A 19,199-nucleotide genomic window follows, 5' to 3' on the forward strand; every position below is an offset into this window, starting at 1 on the left:
TAAAAGTTTTACTATATTTAACTAAGATAACAAAAATAAGTTCGTTATTATTTTTAATTTTTTGTTACGTGAAAGCTTATATAAATGATTTGTTTGAAGTGTGATCAACAATTTTTTTTCAAATATATTCAGTTACAGTTAACAAGTCACTAAAGTACTACTGTGTCTTCAACAGTTTTTTTGCTAATAATTCAGTAGTTTATAAAAAAATCTTAAAAAAGAATATTATTTTACTTCTAAAAAATTTATACAGCCAAAAACTTTATTTTAGAATAAAAACTTCAAAAATAAACGAGTATTTAAAATTTAAGTTATCTTGTCAGAAAAGACTAACAAAATCAACTTATTCTTTCACTGTTAAATTAACCATTACTATACACAGTGCATAGAAAAATATACAATTATCATGTTGAGTATAAAAGTAAAAGTTTTTTTTTCTCATATTGGACATATTTAAGTCTATTAGGATATGTCTAAACTGTAAAATAATGTTATAAATTGTAAATGGATAAAAAAAAAATTTAACATTCAGTCATATTTAATGATTTTGTGTATCAAACTATATTTTAAACTTTAACTGTTTTAACTAATTTACAAGTTTTATAAACTGAATATCTTAACTTTAGCTGACTATTAAAATTAAGAAGTTTTAAAGTCAGTCATTAAAAAAATATATTAATAAGTTTTACAAAGTTTGCATAGAAAAAATTCTATCAAGTTAAGTTTTTTTTTTGGTTTTAAACTTTTCTTTAAATTTATCTTTTATATATTGTTAAAAATTAACTATAAACGAATAATATTACATAACAATTATAAACACTTTCTTTTATATAGATTCATTGTTACTATATTAAAAAATCTTAAAACTAGCCTTTTTTTCGAAATTTCAAATTTATCTTAAGTTTTCGTAATTTTTTGACCAATTAAAAGACTTTTTTAAGACTTAGAACAGTTGGTATTTAGAAAACAACTTTAAGTCTTACATCTTATTATAGATAACACTAAAATTTAAGTTTATTTTGCTTTTGAAATTTTGAAAGTTAATATAACATATATTAAAACTTTGTCTTGCTATAGTAATTAATTACCTTAGTCAGAACAAACTTGTTTTTGACTATACATAAACTAAAACTAAAATCTATTTTTGTTTTGTCTATTTAAAGCTTTTAGTTCAAGAATATTCATTGTAAAGATACCAAAAAGAACAAATAAAGATATTAACACATTTTTTTTTAATTTTGTTCAAAGGCATTTGACGATAAAAACTTATGCAGCTATGGTAAATTTTCATGGGTTGTAATAACTTATCACTTGCGTTAACTAACTTTGATTCTTTAAAATATATACAAGTTATCTAGATAGGAAAAAAGTGTAAAATACAAAAAAACAAAATATCTTTTTCATGTTTGTCTTGGCATATTAAATATCTAAAAGAATAAATATATAAATAAAACAATTAGAATGTTTTCAATAGCTGAAATCAAATTGATTATATAGATAAACAGCTGTTTTCAATCATATATGTTTTTAGATTAGGGAAAGTACCTAAGATAAAAATGAAAAGCCATTATAGTGCTAAGCTGTTTTATAGTGCAAACAAACGAGAGTACTTGAGTAAATTAATTTTGTTTTGTTCATAAACGACTTTGAAAATAAGTTGTGAATTCAATTTATTGATTGCATTACAATATTTGGAACAATCTATCCTTGCGAACACTATATACAACTACCTCTAGTTTTAAAATTTGTGATCTCAATTTGATCCATGGAGTCCGTAGATTTTTTCAGAAGTAAGACATGTTCAAAAAATAAGCCGTGCAATGAGACCCAATACCCTAAATAACATCCGTTTAATTTTTATGTTGTTGTTTCATAAAAAAATATTGCATCTAACAACTTTAAACATTAACTAAACATCTGACGACATACCGTATAAGAAAGCGAATACTCTTCTCTAACGTACTTTGTACAAAAAGAAAAATTCAAACTTTGAAAGTTGTATTTTAAAGCAAGGGTAAGCATGTAGTTGAGTTTTTCTTAGTTTATTGTTCAAGTCATTATCGTTATAACTGCGCACTTAAAAAAAAAGAAAGATTAAAAAGACACAAGTTTATAAATACTATAAAGCTGGAATTAAAACATCTCTAGACTTTTAGTTTCTAAAAACTGAACCTCAAAGTTATCACCAAAATAGAATAGGTACCAAAACTTTATAACTGACTTTTTAATTCTAGACAATAAATACTGTAAAAAATTTCTTAAGCTTTTTAAGTAAGATTTTACTTTTATTTTTTTGTTTTTTACTAATATTTTGATAATTAATTTTCTAGATTTTAGTTTAATTGATAATTAGTGTTCATAATACTATAGTTTTGATATTTTTTTTTGTTCACTAAACCACTTGAGCAGTTCAAGTTTTTTTTTTAAGTAGTGCTATTTATATTTTTTAATAGTTTATTTAACGGGTAGTAATAAACTTTCCGCTAGGTCGATTTGTTGCTAGCACTACAACACAACACCATTGAAGAAAAATATTCAAGATTAAAGTTTTATTTTTCAAACAAATTATTGTAATAAATAATCCAGAAAAACAAAATTAAAGTTAAGTTAAAATATTATTTAAACTGTTGATTTTAATACAAAAATTTTTGTAGATAGTAAATTATAGTCTAAATATTTTTTTATTACTCAAATATAAACTTAAACTTTAATAGAAAAATTTTAAAACTTTTTTTTATTAAAACTAATGATTAAAAAAATATTTTCCTAGTAAAATGGGAATTTAAAGTTTATTTTGTAATAACATGCTTTATAAAATTCATGTATAAATAAAATACAATAACACTTATCTCACATCTTTTTATTTAAACTAGTAATTATTAAAAAAATACTTTTTATTTTATTTTAAGTTACAAAGTTATACTATAAACAAAAGTCAAACTAAAATAATTGCTTTAATTGTTTTTAACATTTTTAAATTGACCATAAATTAAACTAAATTTATAGCACGTACTTTTTGTAAATAACAGAGACAGAAAAAAAACTTATGAATATAAGCATTAAAATTATGTGGCAAACTTTAAAAAGTAGCATGAAAATTTATTTTATGATAAATGACATATCTTAATAAAATAAAATAAAACATATCAGAATAATAACTTTAAAAATTTTAATCTAGCTGTTTTTAGAAATGTGGTTTTTTGATGTTGTTAATAATATAAAACCTTATTGACTGATTAAAACATTAGGTTTTTATATATTTTTTAGCAACTATCTTAAGCTATTAGAAATATTATATACATATATGATATAGATGTAAAAAGTATTCTTAAGAAACTAAGATGAGTTCGACGCTGAATGAAAAAAATTTCAAAGACCAAAATTCTGTATGTGATTTTATATGTCTTTTTACAATTTTCTAAAAGTACACATTAGATTCTCTATATGTTTGTTACATTTTTGGTAAATCAAAGTATAGAAGGCATTTTAAACATGCAATAATTATATTATATAGTATATATAGTTGTTTAATTAATTTTAATAGTTCTTAAAGTAAACAAGCTAAATGTACTATATAGTTTTTTTGATGATAACTAATACTTTTAAGTGTTTAAAGTTTGTATAAAATATCGATTTGAAGTGTTTTAAATTTAAACAAGGTATGGTAAATAAAAACAAGTCAATTAATTGTTTCTACTGAGCAATATAGTTTTAATAAATCAAAAGAAAAAAAAGCTAAAAATAGTATCTATTTGTAAACCTAAAGCCCTAAAACAATGATTTAACTAACTGTACTACGTTAGGTTGTCTTATCATAAAGATATATAGTTTTAGTTTCTTAAATTTTTCTATGTAAGTTCTATATCTTTTAATAAATAAACATATTAAAATTAATTAAAAATTTTTAACAAATTTGTTTTATACTGTTTAATTTTAAGTAATAATCTAGTTACAAATAATTTTCACATTTTAGTTTCTGCAAAATTATACTTAACTTCCATTTATCGAGTTTATTTTTTAATCATTGCTTTGAAAGATTTTTTTGAAACTTAGAAATTTTAAATCCAAACTAAGTTTTAAAATAAGTTATAAATATTTTAAAGAAAGTTATACTTTATATAAGTAATCATTATGAGGTTTACTCAGAAAGTTTATTTTTAAAATTTCCGTTTAAAATTAGTTTAACAAATTTTATAAATGAGCTGTAGAGACTTTTTAAATAAATACACTAATACATATTAAATAAAAATTTAACAACTTAAACAACTATTGAAAAGTATTTTATATAATTATAGTAGAAGTTAGACTATTAAGGTTACATTTGTTGTAATTATCTTACATTATTAAAAAGTTAATAAAAAATACATTCAGGAAGTTATAAAACAGGCTGCAAACTAAGCATTGTGTATTACTATTAAAAATTTGTGGTTAAACTTTATTAGATAATAGATGGTTTTAAAATTAAACTCTTTCAAACAATATAAATAAGACTCAATTTTTCATGCTTCTTTCGTCAGTTGTATACTAAGCACAGTTGTATACTAAGCAAAGTATCGATGAATTTTGTAAGAGTAATAAGAAAACTAAATCTATTAGAGTAATAAATGCTTTAAAAAGATCTGCTATTTCTGAACAATTAGTAAATAACCTTGATTGTGCTAGTAATTATAATTTAAAAAAAATTTAAAATTTTTAAAAATTGTTTTCACATTTCGGATTTAATTAAACTTGAGGCTATTTGTATTTTGTTAAGAAAACCTAAGTTGTGTAAACATAAAGATTTTGATTATACTGTTTCGTTGTTTTCTTAAATTGTTTTATAAGTTGTTGCTCTGTTTTATTATTTTTGAGTTGCATTGTAATTAGAAGTACTTATGTACTTTAATTACGTTGATTGCATTTCCACAATATAAGTTAGATTTGAAATTTTATTTTTATTGCTTAGTATACAACTGACGAAAGAAGCATGAAATATATTTTGTTCTGAATAATTGAGTCTTATTTATATTGTTTGAAAGAATTTATTTTAATGTCAAATAATGTTTAATTATTTAAAGTTAAACAACAATAAAATAATAACAATAAAGTAGAATAAGTTCTACTACTATAAACTATAAAAACTTCTCTAATTTCTTTCAGTTACCTTCTTCGCATTATAAACATCATGTTTGGCACCAGCTTCAATTTAATAAAGTTAAAGGGAACGAACTAAAAAGTCCTAGAATACGTATAGGTTATTATTGTTTTACTTTATCCTGATTATATTTTTACGTTAATGAAAAAATAATTTTATTGGGAATAAAAAAAACTGTTTATTTACCACTGAAGTTACTTGGAGTATTCTAAATATGACTAAAGTGTTTTTTATCGAAAACGTTAAGTTTAAAAAAGTTTTTCAAATATATACTACGCTACTAGATTAAACTTGATTTTTGAGATTTTATTTGTTTACGTAATTTGATAAGTTTTATTAACAAATCTTTCTATATAACAACTTTTTATGTTTTGTTAGTTCAAAAGTTTACATTATAATATCTAGGACCAGACGAAAGTGAAAATTTTCAGGAAATAAAACAACTGAGTAAGTTGAGAATTAACAAGCCTATGGAAAATTGGAAAGAAGCAACGGTTAGTGATTTAGAAATTGGAAATAGAATATATAATAAATTTTACCTTTATTAATTTTTTTGTTAACATATAGTTAAAAATAAACAAAATTATTTCTAATTTAATTGCTAACATTGTTAAAAATTACTTGATTAATTGACTAAACTTTCATCACTTTAATTTTAGAAGCACTAAAAAGCTAAGCTTTTAACACAAAAGATAAGTTTAAAATGAAACCTCATATTTCACTTATTTTGTATACTATACTATTTTAGTTAATAAATTTTTATCATCAACCAAATAATATAAAAAACTAATAAAATAAAATTTGAGTTCTAATGACCGTTCAAAAATTAGTTTTATTTTACTAAAATTTATTAAAATTCTTTTTATGTGAGTGTCTAATTATACTTTAAGCAGGGTTCATACGCGTCAAGCTAAACCAGACCAAACCGGGCTAAATAATTTTTTTAAAGAAAAAATGGTAAAATTTTAGTTTTTGTCAGTTCAGATTCCTTAAAATTGTCAGTTCAATGCTTAAATTTTTCTAAACTTCTTCAAAAATTTGATAATTTTTTTTGAGTAAGTTATTAAATTGTGAATTTCTTGCTAATTGAAAAATTGGGTTTTGTAGCCTTAGTTTTACTAACTATTGAAAAATTTACATAAACTTAACTGTGTTTACAAACTTTCAGGTTGTAAACTTTTCGTATCAAGATCTTGGCCATGACTATCAGTTTAAAAGTTTTATGAGGATAATGAACAAACTAAAAAACTGTGAGGATTTAAATTTAGTTGATGATTCTTTGAGAAGTTTACGAAATCTAACTTTCAAAAAGTGTCAAAAACTGAACTTGAAAAAAAACTTTATTATATCTTTTAACGTAAGAATAAATTTTGTTTTTTTTAAACTAAAAATCAACCATATAACTAAATTTTTGATATGCTAGTCGGTGATTTTTAAACTCTGTTTTGTACTTTAGGGTATACTTTTATGATCTGTATTGCTTTTGGAGATATACAAAAAATATATTATAAATAATATACTGTAAATAAAACATTCATTATATCTTGAATCAAAATAAAATAATGTTCTTGTAGATTACATTAACGTAATAGTTAATTAAAAAAGATTACGTTTTACACCAAGTTAAGTCCTTTCAATAATGCCTTTTATTAATCAAAACAAAACACGAACTTTTTAGTAAGTTCTCGTAGTTTACTTAAATAGTTTAAGTTATATGAAAATAAATAAATACAAACTTTAATTACTATTCTAGGATTTGCCTAAATGTCCAACTATAAAACATTTAAATCTTGCTGAAAATAACATTAGTAAGTTAGATGGACTTTCTCAGCTAAAAAGTTTGATATCTCTGGATTTATCACGGAACCCTATTCAGTATGAAACCAACTACCGAAAAATGTTAGTGCTTTTTATAGTTTAAACATATGCTTATTGTACTTATTTTTTATAATAAAAGAGTTATTTACTTTAAAAGTAACTAGCTTAACTTTACAACCTTGAATAAGTATTTTTTCTGAGCTACTTTTCGCAATTAAAACTAAGTCTATAAAAGTATTAAACTAATATCTGTGATACATTAAAAAATATTTTTTGAATTGAAGTTTGTTTGTTTTTGTTTAATATAATGTAAATTAATAGTTAAAGTTATTATATTCTTATGGTTCGGTTAAAAGATTATTTCAATGATATCTAGTTTGTCCACATAAGTCTAAAAGGTCATTTTTATTGAAATAATAACTCCTTAGCATTACAAAAGCAGACGAAAAGAATATTTTTTAAATTACTAAATATTAAACTGTCAAAATAGCATATAAAATTACTAGTTCATTAAATGCTCTTTTGAAAGTGTTTAAAAAAATATTTTTTTTAAGTTCAAAAAAATATTTATAAAATCTTAATACTAATAATATTGTTACTATTATCATTATCATTGCTGTATTACCCCATAAAACGAATTTACTTATATCTTTGAGTAGTAATAAAGATTGAACAATAAAGAAACTTGATGATGCTCAGCCAGCATACCTCAAATGAAGATATTAAAAAAAGTTTTATGCACGCTTGATTATTAAGTATTCAATATATATCTATATCAAAATTTATATTATTCGCTAGAAGAGCTAAAAGAAGATTATTAGTTTTTAAACTATTATGATTTTTAGATGAATACTTTAGTTTGTTTGTTCTGTAAGTTGTTTTATAAATTAGACTTTTTAAAAGTTGCTTTAACAACGTTTTTTTTAGCTCGACGGGTTTAAGTACATACTAAAACCTTTGCATATACTATATTTCCTCTGAAATAAACTAAAAAACCATATAGTATAGAACTGTTTACCTTTTAAACCTCTTAATGTTATTCAAATTTGTTTAAGAATCCAAATTACAGGGTTTTCAGTGAAGTACCTTCCTTACAAATTCTTGATGGCGTAGATAAAACTCAAGAAGATGAAAGTGATTTTCCAAGTCTCAATTCTTCTACTTGTATTGTGTCATAAGTTCAACATCTTAAGTTTTTATATTCTAGTACTTTTATAGTACCTTACTTAGTATTTTTGTAATTTCTACTTATTTTAATTTTTCAAAGATTAAAAACATTACAAATCATATTTAAAAAATAACGAATAAAATTTAACCTTTTTTCCTAAATATTCAAAACTTTTAAGAATATTTTAACTTTTGAAAGAGAAATAATGAAGACTAAAATACTTACTTCCACAATTTTAGATTAAAAATTGTTATTTTTATTTACTACTGTTACTTACATAAAACCGATTAGCTTTTTTAAAATGTCTATATTAGACAAAACTTAATTTTTCTGTTTGTTTCAAAAGTTTTTAGATTAACTTAAAAAAGAACTATAAACGTTTACCCAGTCTTGCAGCAATTGCGTTTAAAAACTAATTAAAAACTTTAAAAATTTGCCAGTCTTGCAAAACTAGCCATTTTATATATAAACACATTAATAAAGTTTTTTATAATCAGTTAGTACGATTCATTTTTTAAATTCATAAGTTTATTAAAAACTTTAGACTTAAAAATTTATGTTTTTAGTCGGAACTCAACTAAATTTATCGTTTTACAGTCCCCTGTTATGAAATTTTGTCATTTAATTATACACTACACAGTAATTTGTTTTTTTTTCACTTACTGTGCTGTTCTATCCATTTGCTTTCTTAGAACCAAACAATTTGTCAGAAATTATGATAAAAAGTTACTTTTCATTTGTAGTTAAATTTTATCAACTTTGTTGATTATTTTTTACTTAGTTATTGAATTGTGTTAAAAACTGATTATTTTTATATAAAGCATTTAGGGTTTTTTCAGTCTACTTAAATAAAATTTACCTTGGATTTAAAAGATGATAAAGGGAATTCCCAGCAGTAAAGCTTTAAAATAACTTAATAAAAGATAATTCTAGAAAGGGGTCAACTGCTTTTTTAAATTTATGAGTTTATTTTCATTCTCGTGGGCCGCACCGTATAAAAAAATGTCTTTCATGGGCTGCAGTTATCTAAAATAGTTATAGTATTGAATAAAAAAAGTACAACTTTAAATAGGTGTAGGGAGTACTTGGGTGATGTTTGCTAGACTTTTTTTTCTTTTCGATTTAGATGTGTTTTAGCATTATTAAGAAGAATTTGATATTGAAAAAAAAAAAATTCTCAAAAAAAAAATTCCGAACCCAAAAATTGATTTTGACCCCAAAAATCACTTATTTTCATGATTTTTGACTTAAATAGTAATAAAATCACTTATACATGTCCTATACTTATAATTTTTATCTTAAATTAAAGTTTACAGTTATAGGCAAACATTTAAAGACATTTTAACTGTTTTTGTAACATTATGACGTCATAATCACACAAAATATGTAAATGTTGACTGTAAGGGTACATTTTATTAAAAAGAGCTAATTTATTCTGCTGTTGTGCTTTTACATTAGTGTAATGAACTAATGCTTGCATCATTCATTGTTGAACTCAAGAGAATATTTAGAGCTTGTTGCAGTTATGAGAAATGAAGTTTAAAATCAATGATGCAACTTTTTATCAGTTTTATTTTATCAGTGCAGTAAAACTGGCTAGTGCAACAAATCATCAATATATTAATTTTGAGTTTTAGATAAAAAGTTAAAGTTAAATTATATGTTATCTGCTTTAATTTATTTATTTTAAAAGTTTAATAGTTATTAAATTTTTTATAGTTTTATTACACACTAGATAGAAATTTATTTAATTTTTAGTTTATTGTTTAAGTGGTTTGAAAAGTATTAGATATCTACAAGATCTTCAAGTGTTTTATAGTTGACTCAAAAAATTTGATTACTTACTTCTTAGTTGCTTTTGTACTAAAGATTTATAAAGTTCACTATACTGTTAAAGATTAAAAAAACAGTTTTTGTTCTAAAATTGAAAAAAAGTTTAATAAAGTTGTAAAATTTTTGAATGAGATGGAGCTAAAGTGGGTAGCTGAACAAAAAAAATTAAAGATCAAGCAAATAAAAGAAAAAATTGAAAAGGGGAAGAAAAGGGATCAGTATGTGCAGAAGCGTCTCAAACTGTGTAAAAGCTGGGGTGGGCCTGTGGTGAGCGTTGAAGAGTTGCATACTATCTTAAACTCTCATCCTGATCAAAATGAAGTGATTGTTCGTAATGAGTTAATTTACTTTAGAGAGTCACACAAGTCTGAATTGTTGTGCAATCCAGAACTTTTTAAAGTAAATGGTAATACCCATGAAGAAAGACTCCTAAATTTATGTGCTCTTATTGCTGAAGATGAGGAGTGCTCTCAGTCTCTGTGTTCATTACCAACTAATGCTGATGCAGCACTAGTTGTAGGGGCTTCTTCCTTCAATATGCAAAAGGAGAAAAATGCAGACATTGAGGTAGGGCATTTTTATGCCACGTTAATTAAAGAAGGGTTGTTAGACACATGGTACATTGCAACATGTGAAGGTAGAAATGGTGATGGAACTTATAAGATGGACCACCTTATGAGAGTTCAAGATGGAAGCAATTTAAAGTGGAAACGCCCAACTAAACCTGATTTGCTTAATTTGCATTCAGAATCTATACTAGACTGTGAAATTGATGGTGAATGGAATGTTTCAAATGAAAGATCAATTACTTTTTCACTGAGAAACCATAATCATATAGAACTTTTAGTAAAACAGATGTCTTTTAAATAAAGTTAAATGATAGTTTTTGTGTCGTCAACAGCATTATATCTACCTAACTTTTTTTAAATATTCCATAAGATTTTATCATCATGTGACAGTTTTTTTTTAATTATTTTTTTAAGTATCAGTCATTTTCCAGTAAAGTCAAGTATTATAACTAAATGGTACAGTTCATTGTTCGTTTATTTTGCAATATTCTTTATTTCTTTATAATAATATAATCATTATTTGCAATCATTAACTTAATGATGCCATAAAAAATTATCTTGCCTATAATACATTATAATTTTTTAATGTTTGGTTATTTATTTTGTTGTTATACTAATTGAATAATTATCTAAGAGTTTTTTAAACACTTATGACTAAATGAATTATGACTTCAAACATCACGCTAATATACATACCAGTACCACATCATTTAAATCTTTAAAGGTAAGTAAGAAGTTTGTTTAAAATGTTTAAGTAACTGTTACTTTTAGAATAAAAAAATTTAAATAGAGCTATGCTTATTAAATTTTTAAAAAGTACTATTTTATCGAAAACATTTACATATTTTGTGTGATTATGACATCATAATGTAACAAAAACAGTTGAAATGTCTTTAAATGTTTGCCTATAACTGTAAACTTTAATTTAAGATAAAAACTATAAATATAGGACATGTATAAGTGACTTTATGACTATTTAAGTCAAAAATAATGAAAATAAGTGATTTTTGGGGTCAAAATCAATTTTTGGGTTCGGAATTTTTTTTTTTGGCAATTTTTTTTTTTTAATATTAAATTCTTCTTAATGATGCTAAAACACATCTAAATCAAAAAGAAAAATATAAATTTTACAACATGACCAAAAAAATGTGGTGTACTCCCTACCCCTACTTTAAACCACAATTTTGGTTAAATAAGTGTTAACAAAGCATTAATTGTCAAAATAAGTTTAAGTAAAAACATAAGTTTTTACATTAGCAAAAATACCTTTTATTGTTTAAATTAGGTATTTTCTTTAGTTGAAAAGTATATAAACATCATGGGCAGCATAATTATATTTTGTGGGCCGCAGTTTGCCAACCCTTTTTTTAAAACATGTAGAATTTGTATAACTTTTTCTATTAACTACTTTAAGATAAGCTAGCTCAAAAATGCGAGTGACTGTTCTAAGTATTTTTCATTTTTAAAGTAAAAAATAACACTTTGTTTTAAAAGTAATACTTTGTACAACATAAGTCAATTAATATTTAAAAAGGTCGTATTTTCATCGATTAAAAAAAAAAAAAAAGTGTTCAACATTTTTTTCATACCATATAGATTTGATAAAAGGTTGTGTTGTAATGATATGAATACTTATTGAAACTGTGGATAGTTTTTTTACGAGGTAATAAACTTATCTAAAGCATAATATGCTAACAAAACCATAACTGTTATTATATTAATGTATTTTAAACTGAAGTACAATAGATTTTCTTACTTTAGCTTCAAAACAATTTTATAAAATATACTAAAGCGTGGGTAAAATTTTATATTTAAAATTTTTTTGTTTACGTTTAGCTTACATACTTTATATAACTGTAATGTTATATTAAACTAAAATTAAAACATTATTTTTTTAAGTTGTAGGGTTAATTCTTTTAAAAGCTAAAGTTCTTTTACAACTTTTAATTTTTTTTTAAGCATTTAAAATATTTAATTTATAAAACAACTAACTTTAAATTTATAATTAAATAAAAAAAGTTATATGTACAAACTATCAAACTTTTATTGTGAAAGTTACAATATAATTACAATAAAAATGTTTTTTTTGAACACTATTTTCAAAGCTTAAGACAACTAAAAAATTAAGGTAATGATTTAAGTTTAATCTATGAAATCATTTTATATTTAGTATTATACTAAAATCTTTCACAGAATAAATGTTTAAGACTTTAAAGTTGAGCAAGATTTTTTCAGAGTATTTCTATAATTTATTTTTCGAAAAATAAACGTTTTAAAACTACATATATATTTTGTAGCGTTGTAAAAACGTATATTGATATAATAAGTGCGTTTATGGCCTGGTCATCAAAACTTTTAGTACTTTTTCAATTCCCTGACCAAAATAATTAAATATTTTCAATATAAAAACTGATAAGAGAAAGCAAATATTTAAAACATATCCGACAAAAGTAAATCTGTAAGTGATTTTAGAAATAAAAAAGTCTTTAAAAACGTTTAAAGTTAGTACTTATTATAAATTTTTAGCTTTTCACAACCATCTCTTTTTTAATTATCATTCTCTACGTTGATTTTTTTAAATGCTGTTTTCACTTTTTAAACTTGAAACAGACTAATCTTATTACTAAATAATTTTATAAAACTTTTATTTAAATTATTTCTATGTTTATTAACAAACGAAAGTTTCACAACTTACATTAATAAAAGTGTTTTTTAAACTTTTGTTATAAAACTTTATAAGTTAAGAAGTAAACTCTGTTATAAAGATTTTTTTACAACAAATTTAAAACTTTTGTAAGCAAACTTTATCTTGTTATTTCTAAGTTTGTTATTTAAATATTATTTTCAAAATAAAACTGTAAGCTCTTGCTAGTGCTAATACAGGTAATAATAGTCAAAGAAACTTTAAAATGTTCAGCTTGTAAAAGTATATACCTAATAAACAAAAATATACCTTATTAGGTATGTTTTAACCTGACTATTTATATTAAATCATTTTTGAGTTGTTTATAAAGCGATAGTGGACGAAGCTTTTTGTTTAGTCCTACTCCATGTTTGACAAATTTTAAAAACTCTACATTAAACTTGTCATTATCATTAAAATCTAATTTTGAGTTTTTATTTATGTAATTCACAAATTGTTCAAAGTCAACTGTACCAGTATTATTAACATCTATTTTGTTAAATAAAACCTCTACGTCTTGTTGATTGTGTTCGATACCATAATCTTTTAATACTCTGCTCAGCTCCTTTATATCAATCAAGTAGTCACAATTTAGATCAAATACTTGAAACATCATTTTAAAGTCATCTAACTCATCATTGTTCTGAATTTCAGAAAAACTTGAGTTTTTGTTGCTTCTAACCTTTAGAAACAAATTTGCTCGTTCTATTTCTTTTTCTTGATTAGAGTAAAAATCTTTAAGGTATTCCTTGTGAACCTTCTTAACGTTACTTTCTTCATAGTGTTTACATCTTTCATCCCAATCGTCAATAAATTTTTCTGAATAAGCGTCGGCTCTTGGTCTCAGTGGATAGTAAAACAAGTTTCCCATTGAAAAAAGGATAACGAACTAGTTTATTCAGTAAAAATAGCTGAAATAAATTATCAAAGTTTGATTAAAATATTATTATAGTTTCATATAAAAAAATTATCTAAAATAAAAAAGATTACAATGATTTCATACTAAAGATTTGAAAATAACAAATCGTTTAAGAAATTTTCATACCGTGCAATCATTAAAATTATCGTAGTGACTAAGAAAACAACAAAGTTAAAAAAAAAAAACTTTAATCAATATCATTTTTTTAGTTTTATATTTTTTTCAATAGTTATTTAGTTGATATTAAGTAGTCTAGCTTTTTTATGAATTTAATTTGGTATTAACTACCTTTGCTACTTAAAAACTAGAGAAATAAACAAATTACAATGTTTTCATACCGAAGATTGAAAACTAACATATCTATTAAGAAATTTTCATACCGTATAATCATTAAAGTTATCGTAGTGAATTAGAAAACAACTAAATTATTTAAAAAAAAATTTGAGTTTGTACTATTTTTTTTTGTTTTGATTTTCTTAGAGAGCTATTTACTTAGTATTAATCAGTCTAGCTTTTTTATGGGTTTAATTTGGTATTTGTTACTGAAAAAGTAATATAAAAGTATCCTGTTTTACTTCAGTAAGCCTCAGTAATTTTTTATGAAATACCTTAAGCAAGGGAATAATCTATAATTCAACAGTTTATTCAAAACTTATATAAAATACTTTCCATTGCTGTTCAGTGTGTTTGATATGTGAAAAACAATTATCTGGGTGACTGTATTGCAAATAATACTTAATAAGTATATATAAAAGTTTTATTTTATTCGTCAACAATTAAAATAACGTTTAATTTTTAGAACTTTAAACTTTCTACGATAGAAAGTTCTGAAAGTCTTTTTCAAAGTTATTCATATAAAACAAAATAATTTAAAGATTTTTTTCAGTTAACAATTCATACTCGTTTTATAAATTCAGCAGTTTCAATTGAATAACTTATTAAATACTATTTTCCTATTTATAAAGTAACTTGAAAATAAAACGTATTCAATGTTTTAACCTCTACAAATATTGCACTAATGTTATTAAAAAAGATAGTGCAATCACTAATTCATGTCGATATAAAATTTTATTTACTCTAGGTATGCATACTATGATTATGATGTCACTTTATCAAAAAGCATTGAAAAATACATACAATTTTTAAATTTTAAAATTGTTTTCTTGCCATGGGAAACTTTTTTTACTACCCCTTACAACGTAAAAGATATAGCTACCACAGAGAAGAAGACTACGACATTTTTGGTGAAAGAAAACACAGTGAAAAAACGGAAAATATTTTGCATGAATTACACAAAAAGTATTGCTATAAAATGTTTGAAAAAGTTCGTTTAGTACAGGAGAAAGTAGACTTAATTGTACAAGTTTCAGATGAAGCGTTTTCTAGACGTTTTCCAAACTGGGGTGTTACAGATATAAGCAGTTTAAAATGTCAGTTTGAAGTTTTTGACCTAAACCGTGATGGTTTAATAGATTTTCGCGAAATGTCAACTGTTTTAGATGGACTCGGCGACACAAGTGACAGCTTAAAACGGCAAGCTACATTCGATTTCATTGACCTAGATGGGTCTAACGCTATAGATTTTGAAGAGTTCTTAGTTTTTATTTCTAAAATGGAGGTTGAAGTACTAGGTCATAATGACATCAGAGACGCAACAAGTTTTTATTCAATTGTTAAACTAGGTGTCGAACATATCAAAACTATTCGTAATATTTCCATATACAAGCAACTAAGCAATGGTGTGTTTTAATTTACTTCACTTTGGTTTAAAAAAATTTTGGTTAAAACCATTAAAAAATAATCAAAATAAATATCTTGAACATTGGTCTAATGAATTCATCTTTTTTTTAGATAAAAAAGAAACATCTAGTTTTTATATCTTAAGTTTTTCTAAAGCTTAACAATTTCGTTAAATGTATTAACTTAATGGGATAACAACTTTGTCCACTAACTTATTTTTATTATGTTGTTAATATCTCGCTCTATGAGTATTAAAGATGTTTATAAAACTTATAATTTAAAGTCGTTGTCATATTCGGAGAGTTAAACAACTTTGTTTCTAATTAACAACATTTATTAAAGAACATCAAGTCTCAGATTTATATCTAAATGCTTTTTTTATCTGGTTATAAGCAGATTTTATTTAAAAAAATACCTGTAGAGTTAAAATATAACTATAACTATTTTTTCCAAAGTATTTCAGTGTTCATAAAAGACTATTGTTGTTTTTCACTTATATTTAAATTTTTATTTTATTTATTATAACTGTTTATTGTGTGTTTAAAAATGCTTTAAGGTATATTGTAAAAAAAGAAAGAATTTGTATAAGCAACTTTTTTTTATAAATAAACACAGTAAATACTAGCACAACATTTTTCTTGATCAGCCATTACTTGTTAGCTATTTTTTATGACAAATGTTTAATAAAAGTATAAGATTAGTGATACTGTTTCGGATTTTGAATCCCTATTGTTAGATTTTAGAACAAATTGATTAATTTATTTTGAACGAAAAAAAATTAGCATTCCAGATAATAGATTTAAAAGCTACAACTGTAGACTTTGTTTCAAAGAAAACTAATCTAGGTACGTCATTTTCTTAAACTAGTCCTAAAACTAATATCAAGTTAAATTTTAAAACTAATGACAATGATTTTTTCTTTTAAACTGTTATAATACTAAATTATAAAATACATTTAATATTGAATACGAATAAACGGTTGTTTAACAGAGTTGTAAGTATTAGTTACAAAAAATATATATAAATTTATTTTATACCACGTAAATTACAAGTATTTTATGCAATAAAATTAGAAAACTAAGCGTAAAAATGCTCTTAAGAATAAGCTTGAGATAACTATCGTCCGAATATCATTCAAGTTTTAGTTAGATTTAACAGTAAAAACAAAAAAATGACAAGCAGTACAAATGTTATTTGAAAAGTTTTATAAAAAGATAAATATATATATATAAACAAACAAGAGCTAGTGTTTGTTGAAAAGCTTAGTCATAAATTGAAGACAGCAGTTAATGTAATACATATTTTTTTTAATATATAAAATAATATGTGTATAATAAATATTATGTGTGTATACAAATTCTTTAATGTTTTTGATATTTTTGTTTTTTTTTTAGAAAAACATTTAATGTTGTAAAGTTTAATAGTCTCATTTTTCATAGAGCTTTTCGTTTTAGAGTATAATTTTTTCTTCTTTTTCATTTTTAGCTCTTTATAATTTTGATTAAGTTTTATTATGCAACTCGACGACCGAGAGATTTTTTGCTATCCAGGTCATTGAACCAAAAAACTTTTGAGCAAATTCTTTTTTTTTCGTTTTTGTTCAATAAACTAACTACTGCTCGGTCGAAATCAGCTGTAGTGATATTAAAAATAGCATAGTAAAAAATATAAGTTCCTTTGTTTAAAATTAAGTTATAACATTGCAATACCATACTTTTACGTCTAGTTATCTGTATTGTGTAAAATTTATTCAATTTATTTACATCTTTTTACGGATCTACAAAAGGAAATTAAATTGATAATTAATAGTTTACCTAAAAAGTTAACATCAATAAAAACGATATTTTTAATTTTAAATAAACACCACATTTTAGTCATTAAGATTACTATGTCACAATAAAGTAAATTAATCAACAGGCTGTCTTTACAGATTGAACCAAAAGAATTAATAATAATAGTCGAGACTGAAGACTTTGAAATATGCTATAGAAAAATAATATGCAAAACAAAACTAGTCTTTATGTAAATTTATGTTAGCAACAAGTATAAAGTAGTTTGATAAAACAAACTCAAACAACCAATTCAAAAGTATTCTTATAACGTCTTGTCCAGGACATTAACATTAAAATAACATTTTAATGACAAAACTATGCTTAAAAGCTTTTATCTTAAATTTGTATCTTTTGAATTAAGTTTTTCTATCTTAATAAAAATAGTTAATGAATTAGTAACTATTTAAGGAAAAAAAAAACAATTCTATCACAAAAAAACTTTGATTTTGTTTTAAAATATATATACTAAACATTTACCTACTACTTTTGTGAAGAGCTTCTCAATTTGAAATTAACTTAGCATTATAAGTGTATATAAAAATTAAAGTATATAAAAACAAACATGAAATAACTTAAAGTAGATCATAATCTAATAACATTAGAAATCAAACAAAAAAAAACACGCGATTGCAAACACAAGAATGTAGTGTTAATGATAAACAAACTAATATTGATCTTTAAGTGGTCAGAAAAGTACGGCGTCAGTTTAGAACAATATGTCACTTTAGCGCGGCGTTTTTTTAGCACGGACTGACATTTTCGCACGGAATTTATTATGCTTTTTTTTTGCTTTACTTAAATAAAATTTTGTACTACTATGATTAAAAATCTAAAAACGAACTATGCAACATGTAAACTAAAAGTTAACTAGTTCTAAATGTGTTAGAAGTTTAAGCTTTAATTAAAATTAAATTAAAATTAGATTTACAAACTTTATTAAATTATTTTACTTTGTAATTTCTAACAAATAATTTTGGTTTTTTACTGTCAGATTTTCGACATAAAACTACTTTTATAAACATAACAATATATACAAGCTTTGGGTTGTTCCTTAATTTTTTTTTAAATCCTCTATTAATTTTAACAAGGTTAAACTTTAAGCGTGAAATTTAAATACAAGACGAGGTATATAAAGGTAAATAAATATCGATAAACAATTAACCTTAGTTTTTTACACGCTCTGATAACTTTATAGGCTATTAAAAATTTACTTGTTAAAATATATTATTATATTTATTATTAAAAATATATAACTTTAAATATCATTATACAAAAAGATGTTAAGCTTCTCTTATTTCTACATGCACGCGTTTCGCATCTTTTTTTATATTTATCTATGGGTCATAAAATATGTATATAGACTACTACAAGGGTAGATATACTTAAATTAACAACTTTTCTACTCGTTAAACTTTATTATTACTGTTATTTTTTCAAAAATTAAAAACAAAACTTAATTTAAAGTGCTACTAGTAAAAAATATTAATAAATTTTAAGGACAAT

At 23.2% G+C, this 19,199-nt stretch overlaps 2 protein-coding genes across 2 annotated transcripts; both read left to right on the forward strand.

The window, feature by feature from the left end:
• The first annotated feature begins 3,265 nt into the window (after positions 1-3,265).
• LOC145840717 (acidic leucine-rich nuclear phosphoprotein 32-related protein-like) lies at positions 3,266-8,554 on the forward strand. Its single transcript, XM_082948043.1, has 6 exons — positions 3,266-3,386; positions 5,140-5,233; positions 5,540-5,628; positions 6,303-6,491; positions 6,888-7,033; positions 8,022-8,554. The coding sequence occupies exons 1-6, from the start codon at positions 3,342-3,344 to the stop codon at positions 8,128-8,130; spliced, it is 672 nt and encodes a 223-aa protein (XP_082804169.1). The 5' UTR covers positions 3,266-3,341; the 3' UTR covers positions 8,131-8,554.
• A 6,738-nt stretch (positions 8,555-15,292) lies between these two features.
• Positions 15,293-15,874, forward strand: LOC145840931 (uncharacterized). The gene has a single exon (XM_082948287.1). It carries the CDS (start codon positions 15,293-15,295, stop codon positions 15,872-15,874), a length of 582 nt encoding a protein of 193 aa, XP_082804413.1.
• The last annotated feature ends 3,325 nt before the right edge of the window (positions 15,875-19,199 follow it).

This window comes from Thalia democratica, chromosome 7 (genome assembly GCF_965202585.1).
Source record: "Thalia democratica chromosome 7, ktThaDemo2.hap1.1, whole genome shotgun sequence".
Taxonomy (NCBI): Eukaryota; Metazoa; Chordata; class Thaliacea; order Salpida; family Salpidae; genus Thalia; species Thalia democratica.

Excerpts from the sequence above, each read along its gene's own strand:
- LOC145840717 (XM_082948043.1), top strand. The coding sequence starts at position 3,342 with ATGAGTTCGACGCTGAATGAAAAAAATTTCAAAGACCAAAATTCT. Across the intron at positions 5,234-5,539 it reads AAGTCCTAGAATACGTATAG|GACCAGACGAAAGTGAAAAT; the intron begins GTTATTATTGTT and ends TATAATATCTAG. Across the intron at positions 5,629-6,302 it reads AAAATTGGAAAGAAGCAACG|GTTGTAAACTTTTCGTATCA; the intron begins GTTAGTGATTTA and ends ACAAACTTTCAG.
- LOC145840931 (XM_082948287.1), top strand. The coding sequence starts at position 15,293 with ATGGGAAACTTTTTTTACTACCCCTTACAACGTAAAAGATATAGCTAC.